The sequence below is a fragment of the Scyliorhinus torazame genome, chromosome 4 (assembly GCF_047496885.1).
Source record: "Scyliorhinus torazame isolate Kashiwa2021f chromosome 4, sScyTor2.1, whole genome shotgun sequence".
In the NCBI taxonomy this organism is placed as follows: domain Eukaryota; kingdom Metazoa; phylum Chordata; class Chondrichthyes; order Carcharhiniformes; family Scyliorhinidae; genus Scyliorhinus; species Scyliorhinus torazame.
In genome coordinates, this window is record NC_092710.1 from 204,869,499 (window position 1) to 204,891,605 (window position 22,107).

The following is a 22,107-nucleotide window of genomic DNA, read 5'->3' on the forward strand; positions in this document are numbered from 1 at the left end:
GCCTAACTGTGGCGGCGCTGGACACAGTCCGCAGCTGCCACTCCGGGTTCACAACCCCTGAGACCCCATGTACAACTCGGCCCATCGGCGGCGCAGCATCGAGGAAAGGCCTTCAGGTAACGTCCTGAGGCCATCCCAATGGTGTGCGGTGTACTTCTCAATGACGCCATTTTAGAGGAGGCTGAGCATCCAAAAACAGGCACCGCCAGTCGGCGTCGGCAAGCGGAGAATCCCAACCCCCACCCTTTTTGCCTTTCACAGGAGGTTATGTGATAATGGAGGGTACACTGAGGTCATGTTGGTCAGTTACACCATGACTCCATGGGCTGTGCATAATCTACTGTTTTGTCTTTTCCAGTTCATCAATTTCAAATGTTCATGTAATCAGTTCTAATTTCATTTTGCAGGTGGTAAACTCCACCAGCAATTTGGAAAATAATTTTTCAAATCTTCTTGAACAATTATCCAATGCCACAGACGACGTAACCACCCCTGGCGATATCCTAGCTGTGGTTGACATTCTGACACAAATTTCAAATGTAAACACCATTGTTAATGAAACCGATATGAAGGTAAGAACCAGCACCTGCCAGAAGCAGTATCAAACTGACGAGAATGCTTTTCTACGCCATGTACCTTTATTGTGAAAGTGAGGGTTAACAAGGTGAAAGATAAATATGTTGCTTATAGAATCACATTGAGGCTTGAAAATTGCCTCTAATTTCAATTCTCTTCCCGCACCTAGTGCTTCACTAAGACCACCCACCAGTGATATGTTTTGGAACAGATGACTGCAAGGTTTTTTCCAAGTCCAGGATGTATGGCAGAGAAAGCCACCATTGCCATCGATGGCCTCAGCACTGCTTTTTCTGCCTGACATCAACTTTTGTGAATATCGGAGAAACTCCCAGTATATGTGGTTGTCTTGAATATAGGAAAGAATGGACTTTCATTTCTAAATCACTATTTATGATCTCAGGGCATTCCGAAGCATTTTACAATTATGTACTTTAGAAGTATCATTGCTGTAATGAAGGAATGTGTTAGCAAATTTACTTATGGCAAATCTGACACACAACAATAAAAGGGGTGGCACGGTCACACAGTGGTTAGCACTGCTACCTCACAGCTCCAGGGTCCAGGGTTCTATTCCGGCCTCGGGGGACAGTAAAGTTTTCACTTTCTGCGTGGGTTTCCAGCAGATGCTCCGGTTTCCTCCCACAGTCCGAACATGTGCAGGTTAGGTGGATTGGCCATGCTAAATTGTCCCTTGGTGTCCAAAAGGTTAGGTGAGGTTACGGGGATAGGGTGGAGGGGTGGGCTTAAAGTGGGGTGCTCACTTCCGGTGGCGTCTATGGAGGAGTAGGTCGCACATTTGATAGCGCCCGCCTGTGACGGACATTTGGACCTTTTTCCCCCGTTTTGTTCCGGATTTTATGGGATAAATCAGTGAAGAGTGAGAAAGTAAGGAGAAATCCCCCTCCGGTGTATGGAGAATTGGACCAGAAGTGGCCGTGTGAGAAGAAAAAGTCCTATAAGGAAGACGCAAGCAGAGATGGTAACGTGGGAAAGCCTGGCAGAGCAGTAGGGCCACGGGGAGATGGCACAGTGGTCGACGAGGCAGCTGGTGAAGTTTTTCGAGGAGTGCTTCGCCAAGCTGAAGGAGGACACGCTGGACCCGATTAAGGCTTCGATTGATCAAGTGGTGCAGAATCAAGAAACCCACAGGAGAGCGATCCAGAAGATGGAGCAAAAGGTGTCCGAGCACGAGGAATAAATATCCGTGCTGGAGACCAAGGTGGGGATGATGAATGACCGCCAAAAAAGAATGCAGGAGAACAGGTCCAGGAGGCAGAATTGTCGGCCTCCCTGAAGGCAGTGAGGGATTGGATGCGAGGGCTTATCTGACGGACATGCTGGAGACGTTGATGGGGGCTGGGGCATTCCCTCGGCCCCTGGAATTGGACAGAGCGAACAGAGCCCTCGCAAGGAAGCCCCGAGCGAACGAGCCACCGAGGGCATGGTGCTACATTTTCACCGTTTCCTGGGCAAGGAACACATTTTGCCGTGGGCCAAGAAAGAACAGAGCAACAAGAGGGAGAACTGTGAGTTGCGGATTTATCAGGACCTGGGAGCGGATTTGGCCAAGAAGTTGGGTTCAATCGGGCAAAAACGATGCTCTTTAAGAAGGGGGTGAAGTTGGGGATGCTGTACCCAGCCCGCCTGTGGGACACACATGAAGAACGGGACTTTTACTTTGAAACACCAGATGAAGTATGGACTTTTATTAAAGAAATGAGGCTGGAGGCGAATTAAAAGACACTGAAGCCTTAGAGAAGTACTGTGGCAGTGATTTGCAGTGATGGATTGTAAAAATTTAAGTAGCTGTATGTGAAATAACGGGCTGTTTGGATGGTCAAAGGTTACTTTGTCTTGCAGGGAGCTGCTTAGAGGGGGGATTGGCTTTGGGTTTGGTTCTGCTTTTTGGTGATTATTTTTCTAAAGTGACTGTTTCTTCACTGTTTTTTTTGATGTTTGTTTATTGGGGAATGTGATGCTTTTAAAATGTCTATCCATGTGGGGGGAGAGGGGAGAGAACAATAGGGAGACAGACTGCTTGGTGCCAGGGTCGGGCGCTATCAAGTCAGCATGGGTCAGCTGGTATTAAGCTGGAGCTTGACTTGGGGGGTTGGGTTTCTAGTGTTGTTGCTAGGGGGGAGGGGCACGGGTTGGGAGGGAGCTGCTTTGCTGACAGGGGAGGAACTTTTACGAGGGGACAAATGGGAGGTCGGGAACGGCAACTGCGCAAGTGGGGACTCGAGGAGGCGGAGGGCGTGAGCTCGAGGCTGGCCTAAAAAGGGTGATGGCTAGTCAGCAGAGTGGGGGGAGGGAGGGGGGTGGGGGTTGGACGTCCCCCGACCAGGCTGATCACATGGAATGTCAGAGGGTTAATGGGCCAGTCAAGAGGGTTCGCGTGTTTGCGCAATTGAGGGGGCTGAAGGCGGACGTGACAATGTTACAAGAGACAAACCTAAAGGTTACAGACCAGATGGGATTGAGAAAGGGGTGGGTCAGCCAAGTATTCCACTCAGGACTGGACTCAAAGAACAGAGGGGGAGTGATCTTCGAGTGGCATTCGAGGCAGGGAGAATGGTTTCAGACAAGGGGGGTAGGTACATAATGGTGAGTGGGAAGCTGGAGGGGTCGCGGGTGGTACGCGTGAACATATATGCTTCGAATTGGGATGGCGTGGAAATTTATGAGGCGGGATTTAGGTAAGATTACAGACTTAGAGTCACATAATCTGATCATGGGAGGAGGCCATCTTGGACGCAGTGGAGAAGCGGTGGATGACATTCGAGCCGGAATTGGACCGGTCAAAATCCAGGACAGGGAGGAGGCCGGCTGCGGCCAAGGAATTGAAGGGGTTTATGGAACAGATGGGGGGAGTAGACCCATGGAGGTTTGCACAGCCGAGGGCAAAGGAGCTTTCCTTTTTCTCACATATCCACAAGGTGTACTCTCGCATCAACTTTTTTGTTCTGAGCAGGGCGCTAATACCGGAGGTGGTGGATACTGAGTACTCGGCAATCGCAGTGTCGGATCATGTCCCGCATTGGGTGGATCTATAGGTTAGTGTGGAGAGAAAGGGCAATGCCCGCTTTGGAGACTGGATGTGAGGTTGTTAGCAGACGGAGCGATCTGTGGGTGGGTTGACAATTCCATCCAGAACTACCTGGAAACAAATGATATGGGGGAGGTCTCTGCAGCAACGGTTTGGGAAGCTCTGAAGGCAGTGGTCAGAGGGGAATTAATCTCGATATGGGCCCACAGAGAAAAGGCTGACCGGGCTGAGAGGGATAGATTAGTGGAGGGGTTAGTCCAGCTGGACAGGAGATACTCGGAGGCCCCTGACGCGGGGCTTCTGAGGGAGCAGCGGAGGTTACAGGCGGAGTTTGGGCTGTTGACCGCAGGGAAAGTGGTAGAACAGTTGAGGAAGGCAAGGGGGGGGCGATCTATGAGTACGGGGAAAAGGCAAGCAGAATGTTGGCGCACCAGCTCAGGAAAAGGGAGGCGGCTAGGGAGATATGTAAAGTAAAGAGTAGAGGCGGGAATACTGTCCTGGACCAGCGGGGGTAAACAAGGTGTTTAAGGACTTTCGTAAATTATGAGAGTCGGAACCCCCGGCGGGGGTGGTGGGGATGAGGCAGTTCTTGGATCAGTTGAGGTTCCCGAAGGTGGAGGAGGACCTGGTAGAGGGGCTGGGAGCCCCAATTGAGATTGAGGAAATAATCGAGGGGCTGGAGGGCATGCAGTCGGGCAAGGCCCCAGGGCCTGACGGCTATCCGATGGAATTCTATGAGAAGTTTTCAGAGATATTGAGCCCACTGCTGGTGAGGACATTTAACGAAGCAAGAGAGAAGGGAGTCCTCCCCCCAACAATGTTGCATGCCTCGATTTCATTGATCCTGAAACGGGAGAAGGATCCGGAGCAATGCAGGTCATACAGGCCGATTTCTCTACTGAATGTGGACACCAAACTGCTGGCTAAGATACTGGCCACGAGGATAGAGGACTGTGTCCCGGGAGTGCTAGGGGAAGACCAGGCAGGATTTGTAAAGGGCAGGGAAAAGGCCAATGTTCGAAGGCTTTTAAATGTTATTATGATGCCCTCAGAAGGAGGGGAGGTGGAGGTGGTGGTAGCGATGGATGCGGAGAAGGCTTCTGATCGGGTGGAGTGGAATTACCTGTGGGAGGCGCTGGGAAGGTTTGGGTTTGGTGAGGGCTTTATTAACTGGGTGCGGTTACTCTGTCAAGCACCAGTAGCAAGTGTCCGTACGAACCGGCTGAGGTCGGGGTACTTAAATTATACCGAGGAACGAGGCAAGGGTGCCCCCTCTCCCCGTTACGGTTTGCTCTGGCCATAGAGCCATTGGCCATGGCGGTAAGAGCCTCTGGGAAGTGGAAAGGGCTGGTTTGAGGGTGGGGAGGGGGTGCGGGGGGTAGAGAACCAGGTCCCGCTCTATACCTGCTCTTGTATATTTTGGACCCGTTGGAGGGGTTGGGGGAAGTAATAAGAATCTTGGGGGAATTTGGCAATTTTTCAGGGTATAAATTGAACATGGGGAAAAGCGAAATCTTCGCAATCCAGGCAAAAGGACAGGAGAAGAGATTGGGAGAGCTGCCACTTAGAATGGTAGGGAAGAACTTTCAGTATCTGGGAATCCAGGTGGCCCAGGAATGGGAGGCACTGCACATGTTAAACCTATCGCGGTTGGTAGAACAAATGGAAAGGGACTTTAAGAGATGGGACATGCTCCCACTATCACTGGCGGGGAGGGGACAGACCGTGAAAATGACGGTCCTCCCCAGATTTCTGTTTGTCTTTCAGTGCCTCCCCATCTTCACCCCGAGGGCCTTTTTCAAGCGGGTGAATGAGATTATTTTGGGCTTTGTGTGGACGGGTAAATCCCTGCGGGTGAAGAAAGTGTTGCTGGAGCGCAGTCGGGGGGAGGGTGGGTTGGCGCTGCCGAACCTCTGTAATTACTACTGGGCGGCTAATATAGCCATGATTAGGAAGTGGATAGTGGTGGAGAGGTCGGCATATGAGCAGATGGAGGCGGCGTCATGTAAAGACACCAGTTTGGGAGCACTGATAACGGCACCTCTTCCGTCCTCGCCGGCCCAATACTCCACAAGTTCGGTGGTGGTGGCGGCTCTGAGAATCTGGGGGCAATGGAGGAGATATAAGAGTGGAGGGAGCATCGATTTGGACCCCAATTTATAATAACCATAGGTTTGTACCGGGTAGGCTAGATGGCGGGTTCCGGAGATGGCAAAGAGCAGGAATTAGGAGGATGGGGGATTTATTTATAGATGGGAGCTTCCCCAGCTTGAAAACTTTGGAGGATAAATTTAAATTGCCAGCAGGGAATGGTTTCAGGTATTTGCAAGTGCGAGACTTCCTGAGAAAACAGGTGCTGGCCTTTCCGCTGCTGCCGCCATGGGGGATACAGGATAGAGTAGTTTCCAGTACCTGGGTGGGAGAGGGGAAGGTATCGGATATTTACCAGGAGCTTTTGGAGGCGGAGGAAACCCCGGTCGAGGAGTTTAAGGGCAAGTGGAATAACGAGCTAGGAGGAGAGATAGAGGCAGGTCTATGGGCAAATGCCCTAAGCAGGGTTAATACCTCCTCATCGTGCGCCAGGTTAGCCTGATACAATTTAAGGTAGTCCACCGGGCACACATGACAGCGGCTAGGGTGAGTAAGTTCCTCGGGGTTGAGGATAGGTGTGCGAGGTGCGCGGGAAGTCCAGCAAATCATATCCACATGTTTTGGGCATGCTCGAAGCTTAAAGGGTTTTGGCAGGGTTTCACTAAGGCAATGTCCACGGTACTAAAATCACGGGTGGTGCCGAATCCAGAGGTAGCAATCTTTGGAGTGTCGGACGATCCGGGAGTTCGGGCAAGGAAAGAGGCTGACGTCTTGGCCTTTGCCTCCCTGGTAGCCCAGAGACGGATCTTATTAATGCGGAGGGACTCGAAGCCCCTAAGTGTCGAGACCTGGTTAGTGATATGGCTGGGTTTCTCAGTCTCGAGAAAATAAAGTTAGAAAGCTCTCCTTAAGAGGGTCAATGTTAGGGTTCACCCAGAGATGGCAGCCGTTCGTCGACTTTCTCAAGGAAAATTAAAATGTCAGCAGATGCAGTATTCCAGGCGGGCGGGGGGGGGGAGATTGTTGTATGGTTGAGGTGAAGATTGGGCTGGTGGGGGGAAACGTTTATTTACCATGTTGAGGTCATTGTTGATGTTATTGTTCCAAAACTTTTCAAATACATCAATAAAATATTATTTAAAAAATGAAGTGCTCTTTCCAAGGGTCGGTGCATGGGCCGAATGGCCTCCATCTGCACTGTAAATTCTATGAAATTATGCCTACGTAATATAGTTTAGTGATGGGATATGAAACACTTGGAGAATACCCCTGCTCTCCTTGCTTGTGGATATTTGACATTCATCCGAGAGAGAAGGTAGAACCTCAATATAACATCTTATATAATTTACAGTGCAGGAGGCGGCCATTCAGCCCATCGAGTCTGCACCAGCCCTGGGAAAGTGCACCCTGCTTAAGCCCACGCCTCCACCCTATACACGCAACCCAGTAACCCCACCTAACCTTTTGGACACTAAGGGGCAATTTATCATCTCACCTGAAAGATAACACATTGACAATGCAGCACTCATTCCTGAAAGCTCAGCATAAAATTTCTGCATAAGTCTTGGGTATAAGGGCAGCACGGTGGTGCAGTGGTTGGCACTGCTGCCTCACGGCGCCAAGCACCCAAATGTTATCCTGGCCCCAGGTCAATGTCCGTGTGGAGTTTGCACTTTCTCCCCGTGTCTGCGTGGTTCTCACCACCACAACCCAAAGATGTGCAGGGCAAGGTGGATTCGCCATGCTAAATTGCCCCTTAATTGGAAAAATCAAAAGAAATAAGTCTTGGGTGTAAAATGTGTGCTCATAACTGTCTGACTCCAAGGTGAGATTGCCACCACTGACTCGCAGCTGGTATCTTTATTACAAAATTCACAGTGATCTTGTTTTCTAAGATTTGAGTACAGTCGCACTCTGCGTAAACATAAATAAAGCTGCATTGTCAAAGGATCATATCTGCAGGGCATTATGTAACAGCTGGCACAGCTCCTCATAACGCACTTGAAGAACTCCTGCTGCCCTATATTTACAGTGGGCTGGACTCAGCGGGACTCTCACCCGCTGCTGGTAGAGGAGTTCCCGATGCAACGGAGAGTCCGTCGTCGAACGAAAGAAACGACCGTTTCCCATTTGCCTCCTATTAATGGGCTGAGCACCGGATTCACCGTGCCTCGGTAATTCTCCGGCCCACTAGTCGAGTTTCACGTGGACGTGGATCGGTTCAAGTATTTCCGAGCATGCCCCAGACGCATTTGAACTTGCAGTGGGCCAACTGGCTAACTACTTAAGATAGGTGCCCCTTCCCCCGACAATTCAAATCCTGCCCAACCCATCCCCCAGTCCCATTAAAGACCACTACCAGAGACCCCTGTATCAGAGACCCACTATATCAGAGAACCTCATAACAGAGACACCCCATATCAGTGACCCTACCCCTGTCACCCCTGCCTAGAAGATAAAGAGCAGTCCAGAGAGAAACAATGAAAAAAAAAATCACTGCTTTAAAACTCACGTGTCCCTTACAGTTACTGACTCAGGAACAGAAAGCAACAGTTGTAACTTCATGGAAAGCAAAAATCTTACTCTCTGGGGTGAAACCCCTCAGTTCCATTGATCTGCAAGGCTTCTATTCGCTTGAAAGATAAAAGCTTTTACTAGGCTGTAATTGATAGCATCCATATGTCCAAACAGATGAATTTAATTCCCCTTAAATGGATGTCAAGTACCCTGCTTTAAACCTGACTGTGTCACGCACATTGATGTGTACTGTTATGGGGGGACCCAGCAATTCCACGGTGGGGGTGATGAGCGGGGCAGATGTTGCATTCCAGGGCGGAGCGAGGACAGCTACCAGACCTCGATAACAGAACACCTGGTCAAAATGATGCCCGATAGAGGGATTTGCGACAGAATCCCTCATGATCCCTATTATGCGTAAATGTGCTTGGCAAAGGACAATGAATCGCCTCTGGGGCGATTGAGCTCCAACGGGAGAACATTGTGAGTGGGATTTTCCGTTTCTGACACGAAGAATTGACACAAACGCAGAATTCGTGGACTTTCTCGACAGCAAAACTGGTGCCTCGCCTGGACAGATTCCGCTACTGTTAAGGGGCTAGCACCGGTGCCATTTGGAACACAATCCATTCCAATGAGAAACAGTGCCAGATTTGCTGGTTTCGCAATTGACACTCAGGAGGCTGACAAGATGCAGCCACATATACACCCTTCACACCATCCCAGCCAACAAGATGGCAGCGAAGAGAGCCGCTCCACGATTTACGTACGCCGAGCTGGAGACCCTCTTGGACGCGGTGGAGGAGTGGAGGATGACACTGTACCACAGCCTGGGAAGGAGGCTGCCCGCTGCCGTCGTTTGCCCTGCCTGGGCGTAGGTGGCAGAGGTTATGAGCACCGTGGGCAACACTTCGGATCGGCCATCAGTGTTGGAAACAACTGCACAACCTCCTCAGGGTGGCCTGGGTGAGTAGGCAGTACTGTGTCCCTGGCACCAACCCCCAGCCCACACACCCGTAACCCACCTCCCCACCTGGAGAGTGGCAGAACCCTTCACCCTGCACCACATGCCGGTACCCATACCAGCCGCCATAGCCGGATGCCCTGGCCACAGAGGCCACCAGCATCCCACCCCCTGGGCTGCATGAGTCAGACAGTCTAACACTGTCGTCTTCTGTTTCCCCCCCACCCCCCGGAGGAGGCCGTGCACAATCGGCGCGAGCGGGAGAAGACAGGAGGGGGACCATTGGACCTGCGCCCCCTCACCATGGCCGCGCAGAGTGCCCTGGACGTGGTCGGCGGCCCAGAGGAATGGGAGGTCGTCGAGGTGGAGCCCGGCAGCGGGCGAGGAAGTGAGACCCTGCTTATTTGCGGTTCCCCGTGACACGTGTGTTAATCCCCCCATTGCCACAGACTGCAAAGCAGGCACACTGCTGCGCAAACCACTCACCATGGCCCATGGTTCTGCAGAGTGATGCTAGCCACCTAGGAGGTGCCCTGGGGGGGACACCCATATGACCTGTGGCCCTATGTTCACAATGGGCAGTCAGGGGTGTGCGCAGCTGCATGTTTGCCTTTCAGGCCATGGCAATGGTGGTCCATGCCTGTCCACCATGATCCCACAGCCCATCTCCTGGCCACAGCCCATCTCCTGGCCACCCCCTCTATTCCCCCAGGCCCTGGCAGAAGCCCTCCAGCCAGCGGCACAACTGTCAGCAAACTATGGCGGTGTTGAACACTTTCAATGCTCCCTCTCTCGCCCTCAGCAGCTATGGCTCCTGTTTCATCGGGAATTCGCCCCAGTGGAGGCGGAGCATTGCGGATGCCCCAGAGAATACCGGGTCAAGCCTGCTAATGATATGCGAATGGTGTTCACTGTACATGCGTCCTGGAATGCATTGACACTGCTGTTGAGGTACCAGAGAAGTGCAATTTGATATGAAACCAGCGCCTGCCATGATTCAGGCGGCAACAAATGGAGAATGATCAGTTCCTTGGTCTTTCCGGCATTTAGAGAGAGGTTGTTTTCGGTACACCATGAAGCCAAGTGATTGATCTCCCTTTCGTAGTCTGATTCGTCATTATTTGAGATACGTCCACCACAGTCGTGCCATCCGCAAACTTACAGATTGAGTTGGGGTTAAATCTTGCCACACAGTCATGTGTGTATAAGGAGTATAGTAGAGGACTGAGCACACATCCTTGCGGGGTCCTGGCGTTGAGGACTATTGAGGAGGAGATGCTGTTGCCTATCCTGACAGATTGCGGTCTGTTGGTGAGCAAGCCAAGGACCCAGCTGCACAGGGAGGGGTCAAATCCAAGATTGCAGAGTTTGGTTATTAGTCTTGTTGGGACAATGGTGTTGAAGGCGGTGCTGTAGTCTCTGAATAGCAGCCTATGTATGTGTCTTTGTTGTCGAGGTGTTCAAGTGTTGATTGTAGAGCCAGGGAGATAGCATCTGCTGTGGACCGGTTGTGGTGATAGGCAAACTGCAGTGGATCGAGACCATCTGGGGGGCTGGCATTGATCTGTCTCAAGGCTAGCCGCTCGAAGCATTTCATGATAACAGACGTCAGGGCCACTGTTCGGTAGTCGTTGAGGCAGGCTACCTTGTTCTTCTTTGGTACTGGTATTATGGTGGTCTTCTTGAAGGAGGTGGGGACCTCAGAGCGGAGGAGTGAGGTGTTGAAGATATCTGCCAGCTGGTCAGCGCAGGCTCTGAGTGCTCGCCCAGGGACTCTGTCGGGGCCCGTCGCTTTCTGCGGATTCACTTTCAAGAAGGCAGCTCTTACCTCTGAGGCTGTAATAGTGGGTATGGATGTGTTCAGGGCTGTTGGGGCGGGTGGCACATGCGTTGGCTGACTGCTCAAAGCAGGCACAGAACTTGTTCAGATCATCGGGTAGGGATGCTCCAGCCCCAGATATTCCACCTGGCCTTGCTTTGTAGCCTGTGATCTTGTGTAGGCCCTACCATAGTTGTTGTGGGTTAGTGTCGTTGGCCTGGGGTTCTTGTTTGATGCGGTATTGCCTTTTTGCATCCCTGATGGTTTTTCGTACGTCGTACCTGGATTTCTTATATAGGTCAGGATCGTCAGACATGAATGCCTCCGTCCGGAATGTCAGCAGGGAGTGAACCCTTTGGTTGAGCCAGTGTTTCCGATTGGGGAACACCCGTATTGTCTTCTTTGGTACACAGTCCTTGACACATGACGGCCAATATGTAAGGGGCTTGACAGAGTAGATAGTGAGCAATATACCCCCTGACTGGGGAATTTAGAACATGAGGGTCACAAGAGATTTGCAACTGACAAGTTAAAGAATTTCTTCACTCACAAGGCAGGGAATGTTTGACCTCAGAGAGAGTTGGATGCAAAGCGATTGAGTATATTCAAAACAGAGCTTGACAGAGTTTGGCAGCAGTGGTTAGCACTGCTGCCTCACAGTGCCAGGGACCCAAATTCAATTCCGGCCTTGGGTGACTGTGCGGAATCTGCACGTTCTCTGCGTGGGTTTCCTCCGGGAACTCCGGTTTCCTCCTACAGTGCAAAGATGTGCAGGTAAGCTGGATGGGCCATGCTAAAATTGCCCCTTAGTGTCCAAACAATGTGCGGGCTTGGTAGGGCTACTGGGATGGGGCCAGAGTATGCTTAGGTAGGAGGCTCTTTCAGATGGTAGGTGCAGGCTTGATGGGCCGAATGGTCTCCTTCTGCACTGTAGGGATAGCTTTTTGGAAAATTGAGGACAATGAGGATAATGCGATAATGTGTAGTTGAGGTAGAAGATCAAGGAGGATCATCACAAACAGAGGTGCAAGTTCAGAGGGCGAAGTGATCTTCTCCAGCACCTATTTCTTATGTATTTGAAACAATACAAGAGTGTGTGCCTATTGATGGACTTTCATAGTTTGACAGTTTGAGTTTTAACCAAAGACATGTAGTTAAACCAAGTAGGAATGGCCGAGATGTTAGGTACTTCCTTGCTCAGAGATTACGAAGTATCTGGAATCTATTGCTGGTTTGGGAGGTGTGTGCTGACTCTCTCCAAACCTTCAAAATGAATTGTATAATCAACTGGTAAGGGCAGAGTTCCATTGTATAAAAGGTCAGTGGATATACAGTTGATGCACATATGGTCAATGTGACCAGCTAAGTTGGTTTTGATAACTTGAGGGATTTGAAAAGGAATCTTCCAGATTTGATTTGATTTTATTGGATCTGCTTTAGAACATAGAACATAGAACATAGAACAATACAGCGCAGTACAGGCCCTTCGGCCCACGATGTTGCACCGAAACAAAAGCCATCTAACCTACACTATACCATTATCATCCATATGTTTATCCAATACACTTTTAAATGCCCTCAATGTTGGCGAGTTCACTACTGTAGCAGGTAGGGCATTCCACGGCCTCACTACTCTTTGCGTAAAGAACCTACCTCTGACCTCTGTCCTATATCTATTACCCCTCAGTTTAAAGTTATGTCCCCTCGTGCCAGCCATTTCCATCCGCGGGAGAAGGCTCTCACTGTCCACCCTATCCAGCCCCCTAATCATTTTGTATGCCTCTATTAAGTCTCCTCTTAACCTTCTTCTCTCCACCGAAAACAACCTCGAGTCCATCAGCCTTTCCTCATAAGATTTTCCCTCCATACCAGGCAACATCCTGGTAAATCTCCTCTGCACCCGCTCCAAAGCCTCCACGTCCTTCCTATAATGCGGTGACCAGAACTGTACGCAATACTCCAAATGCGGCCGTACCAGAGTTCTGTACAACTGTAACATGACCTCCTGACTCCGGAACTCAATCCCTCTACCAATAAAGGCCAACACTCCATAGGCCTTCTTCACCACCCTATCAACCTGGGTGGCAACTTTCAGGGATCTATGTACATGGACACCTAGATCCCTCTGCTCATCCACACTTTCAAGAACTTTTCCATTCACCAAATATTCCACATTCCTGTTATTCCTTCCAAAGTGAATCACCTCACACTTCTCTACATTAAACTCCATTTGCCACCTCTCAGCCCAGCTCTGCAGCTTATCTATATCCCTCTGTAACCTGCTACTTCCTTCCACACTATCGACAACCCCACCGACTTTAGTATCGTCTGCAAATTTACTCACCCACCCTTCTGCGCCTTCCTCTAGGTCATTGATAAAAATGACAAACAGCAACGGCCCCAGAACAGATCCTTGTGGTACTCCACTTGTGACTGAACTCCATTCTGAACATTTCCCATCAACCACCACCCTCTATCTTCTTTCAGCTAGCCAATTTCTGATCCACATCTCTAAATCACCCTCAATCCCCAGCCTCCGTATTTTCTGCAATAGCCTACCGTGGGGAACCTTATCAAACGCTTTGCTGAAATCCACATACACCACATCAACTGCTCTACCCTCGTCTACCTGTTCAGTCACCTTCTCAAAGAACTCGATAAGGTTTGTGAGGCATGACCTACCCTTCACAAAGCCATGCTGACTATCCCTGATCATATTATTCCTATCTAGATGATTATAAATCTTGTCTCTTATAATCCCCTCCAAGACTTTACCCACTACAGACGTGAGGCTCACCGGTCTATAGTTGCCGGGGTTGTCTCTGCTCCCCTTTTTGAACAAAGGGACCACATTTGCTATCCTACAGTCCTCTGGCACTATTCCTGTAGCCAATGATGACATAAAAATCAAAGCCAATGGTCCAGCAATCTCTTCCCTGGCCTCCCAGAGAATCCTAGGATAAATCCCATCAGGTCCCGGGGACTTATCTATTTTCAGCCTGTCCAGAATTGCCAACACCTCTTCCCTACGTACCTCAATGCCATCTAATCTATTTACCTGGAGCTCAGCATTCTCCTCCACAACATTATCTTTTTCCTGAGTGAATACTGACGAAAAATATTCATTTAGTATCTCGCCTATCTCTTCAGACTCTACACACAACTTCCCATCCCTGTCCTTGACTGGTCCTACTCTTTCCCTAGTCATTCGCTTATTCCTGACATACCTATAGAAAGCTTTTGGGTTTTCCTTGATCCTTCCTGCCAAATACTTCTCATGTCCCCTCCTTGCTCGTCTTAGCTCTCTCTTTAGATCCTTCCTCGCTACCTTGTAACTATCCATCGCCCCAACTGAAACTTCACACCTCATCTTCACATAGGCCTCCTTCTTCCTCTTAACAAGAGATTCCACTTCTTTGGTAAACCATGGTTCCCTCGCTCGGCACCTTCCTCCCTGCCTGACCGGTACATACTTATCAAGAACACGCAGTAGCTGATCCTTGAACAAGCTCCACTTATCCAGTGTGTCCAACACTTGCAGCCTACCTCTCCACCTTATCCCCCCCCCAAGTCACGTCTAATGGCATCATAATTTCCCTTCCCCCAGCTATAACTCTTGCCCTGCGGTGTATACTTATCCCTTTCCATCCTTAACGTAAACGTCACCGAATTGTGGTCACTGTCCCCGAAGTGCTCACCTACCTCCAAATCCAACACCTGGCCTGGTTCATTACCCAAAACCAAATCCAATGTGGCCTCGCCTCTTGTTGGCCTGTCAACAAACTGTGTCAGGAAACCCTCCTGCACACACTGTACAAAAACCGACCCATCTATTGTACTCGAACTATATCTTTTCCAGTCAATATTTGGAAAGTTAAAGTCTCCCATAATAACTACCCTGTTACTTTCGCTCTTATCCAGGATCATCCTCGCCATCCTTTCCTCTACATCCCTAGAACTATTTGGAGGCCTATAGAAGACTCCCAACAGTGTGACCTCTCCTTTCATGTTTCTAACCTCAGCCCATACTACCTCGGAAGATGAGTCCCCATCTAGCATCCTCTCCGCCACCGTAATACTGCTCTTGACTAGCAGCGCCACACCTCCCCCTCTTTTGCCTCCTTCTCTGAGCTTACTAAAACACCTAAACCCCGGAACCTGCAACATCCATTCCTGTCCCTGCTCTATCCATGTCTCCGAAATGGCCACAACATCGAAGTCCCAGGTACCAACCCATGCTGCCAGTTCCCCTACCTTATTTCGTATAACCTGGCATTGAAGTAGACACACTTCAAACCACCTACCTGAACACTGGCCCCCTCCTGCGACGTCAAATCTGAGCTCCTGACCTCTATACTCTCATTCTCCCTTACCCTAAAACTACAATCCCTAAAACTAAAATACAAAGCTTTGCTTTGACTTTTCATATATTTATTTGGCTATGAGGGGAAGGTGGGATTTGTGGTGATGTGCATCAATGTAAATGCATGTAGGCTAGCTAGACACTAGAAGGAGCACCAGAGACATCACACACACACACTCAACTAATAGATCAGTTAGATAGGACACGACCAATGGACATTCACGATACACACAGAGGTGTGTATCCACACAGGAGGGCATTACACCAACCCATATATAAAGGATACCACACACATGATCTGCCTAATTCCAGTGGAGACAGTCAGTGAGTAGAGACACAGGGTTGATTCAATATCACTCCCACCACGTGGATTGCAGCAACTGGTTAGTCAGTCTGGGTAGCTATAGTAGGATTAGCAGTAGTGTCGAACCCGAGTAATAGAAGTGTAAATAGTTTAATAAATGTGTTGAAGTTATCTCCACGTCTAAACCTTCCTTTTTCAAGTGCACCACAAGGAAGCTGCTTATGTTACACCTAGAACATAACAAATCAGGATTAGCAATGTTTCCCCGGGATTCATGAATGTGGGACAGGCTTAATAGACCAACTCCTCTTTCGCTGAATATCATTTTTGTATGTTCATATGTTCAAGCCTGTATCATTTGGCCATTTTCTGATGTGAAAAATATTTGATGTTCTTTGAATTTGAAATTGAATATTTAATTAATAAAGCTCTTTTTTGTGTTTTTCAGAATTTCTTGCAAACTGTAAGCAGCATTATCTCTTCTTCAACAATAGAAGCAGGTGCATGGAGCGATCTCACAAACATATCAAATGAAAATAACTCCAGGACTAGTTCTCAATTATTACAGGCAGTGGAAAATTTTACTGATCGCTCCAAGCTGCAGAATTACTGTTTCAAAGAAGAAAGTCTTGAATTCAGAGCTACGAGACTTGTTCATCAAAACAGTAACTGTTCTATTGGTATGCCCTTTTTTAATATCTCCACCGAAAAATATTCCAATTTAAGCGTGAGTGTATCCATTTCCTCTGAAGAATTTGAGGATACACCAAATGCCACAGTCATCACAATTGCATATCCAACATGGATTGATATTTTACCCAATAACACAATCTTAGACGGAAACTTTTTTATTAATGGTCTTGTTGTGACAATAACAGTAAACGTTGCAATCCCTGTTAGCATCAACTTGACCTTCTCACCAAGAAATCGAATGTTTGATCTGAACACTGCCATGTGTGCATTTTGGGATTTTAGTGGCAATGGTGCATGGAATAACACTGGTTGTACCTCTGAAATTAATGAAGAAAATGTCACATGTATCTGTGAGCACTTGACCTCTTTTTCGATGTTAATGTCTCCTGATTCAATAGACGACCCAGCTTTGGGGAATATAACTATAATCGGAGTTGCCATTTCAATTGGATGTTTATTAATCACAATTACTATAGAGGGCATCGTATGGAAGCATGTGACCAAAAGTAAGACCTCATATAGTCGCCATATTGGAATTCTGAACATTGCGGTAAACCTACTGGTAGCTGATGTATGGTTCGTTGTGGCTTCAGTTGTAGAGCCAGGAAGAAGGGCTTGCACAGCTGCTACTTTCTTCATTCACTTTTTCTATCTTGCCTTATTTTTTTGGATGTTAACCCTGGGCCTTCTACTTGTGTATCGTTTGCTTTTCCCATTCCATGACCTCAGTAAGTCAGTTATGATGGGAATATCATTTAGTATTGGTTACCTATGTCCATTAATAATCTCTGTCATCACAATCGGTGTTACCTATCCAAGAAACAGTTACACCAGAGAAGATGCCTGCTGGCTCGGCTGGGATAAAGGGTACCCTCTACTTGCATTTGTTATACCTGCACTGGCTATAATCGCAATCAACCTCATTGTTCTGATTGTAGTCATAGTTAAGCTGGTGCGACCAACAATCGGGGACAGATCCAGAAGCAATTATCAGCAGAGAGAAACATTCAAACAAGCTGCGAGAAGCATTGCTGTGCTAACCCCAATCCTCGGTCTCACCTGGGTATTTGGAATACTAACTTTTCAAAAGGGTTCTTCTAAGGTTTTCCATTATATCTTCACAATTCTCAACGCTTTTCAGGTATGTATGATCTATGTTTTATAACTTTTGACTTCTAACTATATTGTTAATTCATATTTATGCAGTAGAATTCATAAAAAGCAATTATCAACAAATAAACATAGTTCATAGGTTCAATATGTCATTGATCATTCCTTCACATTTTTATGATGTGGAGATGCCGGCGTTGGACTGGGATGGGCACAGTAAGAAGTCTTACAACACCAGGTTAAAGTCCAACAGGTTTGTTTCAAACACTAGCTTTTGGAGCACTGCTCCTTCCTCAGGTGAATGAAGAGGTAAGTTCCAGAAACCTGGAACCTACCTCTTCCTTCACCTGAGGAAGGAGCAGTGCTCCAAAAGCTAGTGATTTGAAACAAACCTGTTGGACTTGACATTTTTATGTTTATGGTCATCTGGAACTAGAACTAGATGGTAAAGTCCAACATATCATCAGCTCAGTACAGGGAGAACAGCAGAAAAATTTGTTTTCTTGACAATGATACTACATGATACTCTGGCGAATCACAATTTCATATGAGCACTTTTCACATTATGAGAACATCACAAAGTGCTTTGAAGCCTATTTTGGAAGTGTAATTATTGTAATGTAGGCAAAATGAGTTACTCTATTTTTATGTGGCTCAATCATGAGGCTACATTTGGAATATTTTTTTTAAAATCTAGAGTACCCAATTATTTATTTTCCAATTAAGGGGCAATTTAGCATTGTCAATCTACCCAGCCTGCACATCTTTTTGGGTTGTGAGGGTGAGACCCACGCAGACATGGGGAGAATGTGCAAACTCCACACAGACAGTGACCGGGGCTGGAATCGCACCCGGGTCCTCAGCACCGAGAGATGCAGTGCTAACCACTGCATCACCGCGACACCCTACATTTGGAATACTGGGGGAAAATTCCTTCCGTGCGTTGTGTGTGAAAAAATCTTGAACTTTTGTTCACTGAATAAAACTTTCATACCACATAAAGGACATTAAGTGTCTTAATCCACCCCCCCCACCTCCCCCCACCCCCCGAGGACCACGGGGAAACCATCATTGATCTCTCCATGGGACTGATGGAGTGCGAGCTTCCCAGGTAGAGGGAGAAAGCCAACCACCTGGGGCTCATTATGAGCCAAAGATAAAAGCAGGCCCAAATCAAGTCCAAGGTGCTGTCCCGGCACTCCCCTGCGGGAGTCACCGGCACGGGCCCCATCACCACCTCCTCCCTCGGGGCGCCTGATGGCCCCCGGGCTACTTCATGGGATGGGAGTACGAGTGGGGAAATCCCTGACGGCTCCCCCGATACCTGGCATTGCCAGTCCTGGAGACCTGCTCTGGCCCTGTCCGGGGTCTGCATGCCCATGGCCATGGAGCACAGGGGGCGGACCATCTCCCTCGGGCACTGCACCACATCACCCATTGACTGTGCCACCACCTTCTGGGTCTGTGTCACATCAGCCAGTGACTGCGTCATTTGCCCCTGGGACTGTGACACCTCTCTCTGTGTATGCACCATGTCGTCCAGTGCCTAGGCAAAGCTGGCGACGTTGTCAGCCATGGCCTGCTGTGACTGGGCCACGCTCAGAAGTGCCACTGCACTTTCCAGCTGGTTCTGGCACATGGCTCCCTTTAATAAAAATAATAATAATCTTTATTAGTGTGACAAGTAGGCTCATATTAACACTGCAATGAAGTTACTGTGAATACCCCCTAATCGCCACACTCCAGAACCTGTTCAGGTACGCTGTGGGAGAATTCAGAATGTCCAATTCACCTAACAAGCACGTATTTCGGGACTTGTGGGAAGAAACCTGGAGGAAAACCACGCAGACACAGGAAGAACATGCAGACTCCGTACACACAATGACCCAGGCAGGGAATCGAACCCGAGACCCTGGCGTTATGAAGCAACAATGTTAACCACTGTGCTACCGTGCCGGGCCACGGTCAGCACCTGCACAGAATGCCTCAGGCCTTGGACATGCTGATCCATAGCCAAAACCCTCACCCCCAATGCCTCCACCATAGATGCCACCACTGCAACACATATTGTCGGCACCACCTCCTGCTCCTGCACGCGGTTGGACTCCTCCAACTGCACCCACAGGTACTGGATGTTCGCCGACAATCCTTCATGTAGTCCCTGGCTCTGCGACTGCATCTCCACATTTGATGGGACTGTCCGTTCCAGAACCCAGAACCCCTTCTGGATGTCAGCTAGTCGCTGGGGTCGGCCCGCCCTCCAACTGTCCGCCCCCTCCGGAGTTCCTACCTCCACCTGATGTACCAGATCAACTGTGTGGTGGACACAGATAGTGTCCCAGGAGCCTCTTCACTAAAGTGCCCGCCCGAGGTGAGTGTCTCTTGGATGGTGGAGGTTGCTGGAGACAGCTGTGACGGGAAATCTGTGCCATCATCGGACCCAAGCTCAGCGGTGCCTTAGGTCACAGGAATATGGCTCCCATCTGTGTTGCTCTCCTCATCGCAGGAGGGCTCCAGTTGTGGCATTGGCTGAGGGTGGGGGTCAACAGATGGACCCGCCCCATCCCCAGCAGGTCCTGCAAGTCGCAAGACAAGATGTATGATTAGATCGCGGGCCGTGGGGGAGTGGTGGTGCTGGGGGTGAGGGTCGTAGTGAGGTTGAGGGTGGTGTGGGGATGAGGGTGAGGGTGAGACAGGTGTGGGTGGAGTGTGGTGTAGAGGTGGTGTTGGAGGGGGTTGACGCACATGGCATGGGGAACCACAACTCAACGGGGTCTCACTTCCTCACCCCCGGCCGATCTACACCTCGGCGACCTCCCTTTCCTCTGGGCCTCTGATCATGTCCAAGGCCCTCTGCTCAGCCATGGTGAGGGGCCGCAGGTCAGGTGGTCCCCCTCCAATTTTCTCCCACTCCTGTCGGTTATGCACGGGCTTCCCCTGGGGGGAGGGGAGTCAGTAAATGACAGTGTTAGACAGTCCGATGCATGCAGCCCAGGGGTTGGATGGCTGGGGGCCTCAGTGGCCTGGGCACCCGATCACAGCCGCCGGTATGGGTGCCACCATGTGTTGCAGGGTGGAGGTTCGGCCAGCCTCTGGGTGGGGAGGGTTATGACAAATAATAGTGCTAGGGGCACAGTGCTGCTTATTCACCCTGGCCGCCCTGAGCAGGTTTTTATGTCACTGTTGGCCGCTCCGGATGGTGTTGATGGTCGCGCTGACCACCTCTGACATCTGCGTCCAGTCACGGTGAATGGCAGTGGCTGGCAGACCCTTTCCCTGGCCAGGATACAGGGTGACAGGGTGGCCTGCCTCTCCTCCACTGCATCCAGCATGGTCTCCAGCTCGCCGTCCATAAATTATGGGGTCAGGCATCTTGCTGCCATCGTGTTGGCTGGGATGGTGTGTGTGGGGAGTGAAGTGTGTATATGTGGCTGCAGCTTGTCAGCCTCCTGTGTCACTCGGAAAACCAGCGAATCCAGCACCGTTTCTCATTGGAATCCATTGTGTTCCACGTCGCGCACCCGATGCTAGCCCCTCAACAGTAGTTGAATCGGTCCAGGTGCGGAGCTAGTTTTGCTGTCGTAGAAGTCGACGAATCCTGCCCCGGAGTCAACATCTAGCCTCAGGAAAAGAGAAACCCACCCAATTTTCTTTTACATTTTCGGCCACCGAGGAAAGTAATTCTATAGACCTGCCAGCAATTTACTCTGATAAGTTCAGTTTTCGATATCATTGCTTAAAGAAAACCTTTGCTGTCAGTCTATTTTAACTTGAACACACTACTGACAAATAGTAATTTTGTAATAGTAAATGGAATGTTAAAGAAGTGTTTGAAATAATTTAAAGATCTATTGGTTAACCACTTAAGAATATCGTCCTTTTTTTAGGGATTCTTTATTTTGGTCTTTGGAACATTCATGGATAAGAAGGTGAGCTACAGATGCCATTTCCACCAGCTTTCCAGCATTATTTATTTTCACTTCACCTAACAAAATACTTTCTTCTGCCATTAATGTAGATACGAGAGGCCTTGCTGAAGACATTTTCATTCACAGGATTTTCTTCTCGAACAAAGGTGAGGTTATAAAAATTAAGAATGGCGGATAATTACGAAACTAGGAAACAGAACCTGAAAGGCAATAATCTCTGGATTATCACCTGAGACACATACAAATTACCACATGGAAATAAGAGAGATGAGTGTGTGGCTTCACGACTGTTGTGGGAGAAGTGGGTTCTGGTTCATGGGCACCAGTACTGGGGATAGTGTATGGTTTGGATGATCTACAGGTGACCCATGCTGGGACCAGCATAATTCAGGAAGCAGAGATGGTTTCAAATTAAATAGTAGGGCAAGGGATCACATTTGGTAAGATGTGGTAAATCAAAGAGTAAGCTTGCGCACAATGAAGTCGAGACATCCTGAATGAGTGAGACAACTAGAGTGAGGTGAAACTTGGTAATTTGGTGCAGTGAGGTAATTCGGTGCAGAGTGGGAGGATATGCTTTTTCCCTACCATTCTGTTTTTTTTCTTCTGGCCTGTAACTGTTAATCTGCAGGGAGAGATCCAGAGAGCATCCCGGGAAGGTAAGTGATTTTAATATCTTTTCAAATTGTGGG

At 49.0% G+C, this 22,107-nt stretch overlaps 1 protein-coding gene across 1 annotated transcript in view; it reads left to right on the forward strand.

Annotated features, from left to right (window-relative positions):
- The window catches only part of LOC140411470 (uncharacterized), a 114,562-nt gene that overhangs the window by 61,091 nt on the left and 31,364 nt on the right, over window positions 1-22,107 (forward strand). Inside the window, exons 8-11 of the mRNA XM_072500567.1 lie at window positions 408-572; window positions 16,132-17,517; window positions 21,374-21,415; window positions 21,505-21,561. Coding sequence (XP_072356668.1) covers window positions 408-572; window positions 16,132-17,517; window positions 21,374-21,415; window positions 21,505-21,561 — 1,650 coding nt within the window. The remainder of the gene's footprint in view (window positions 1-407; window positions 573-16,131; window positions 17,518-21,373; window positions 21,416-21,504; window positions 21,562-22,107) is intronic.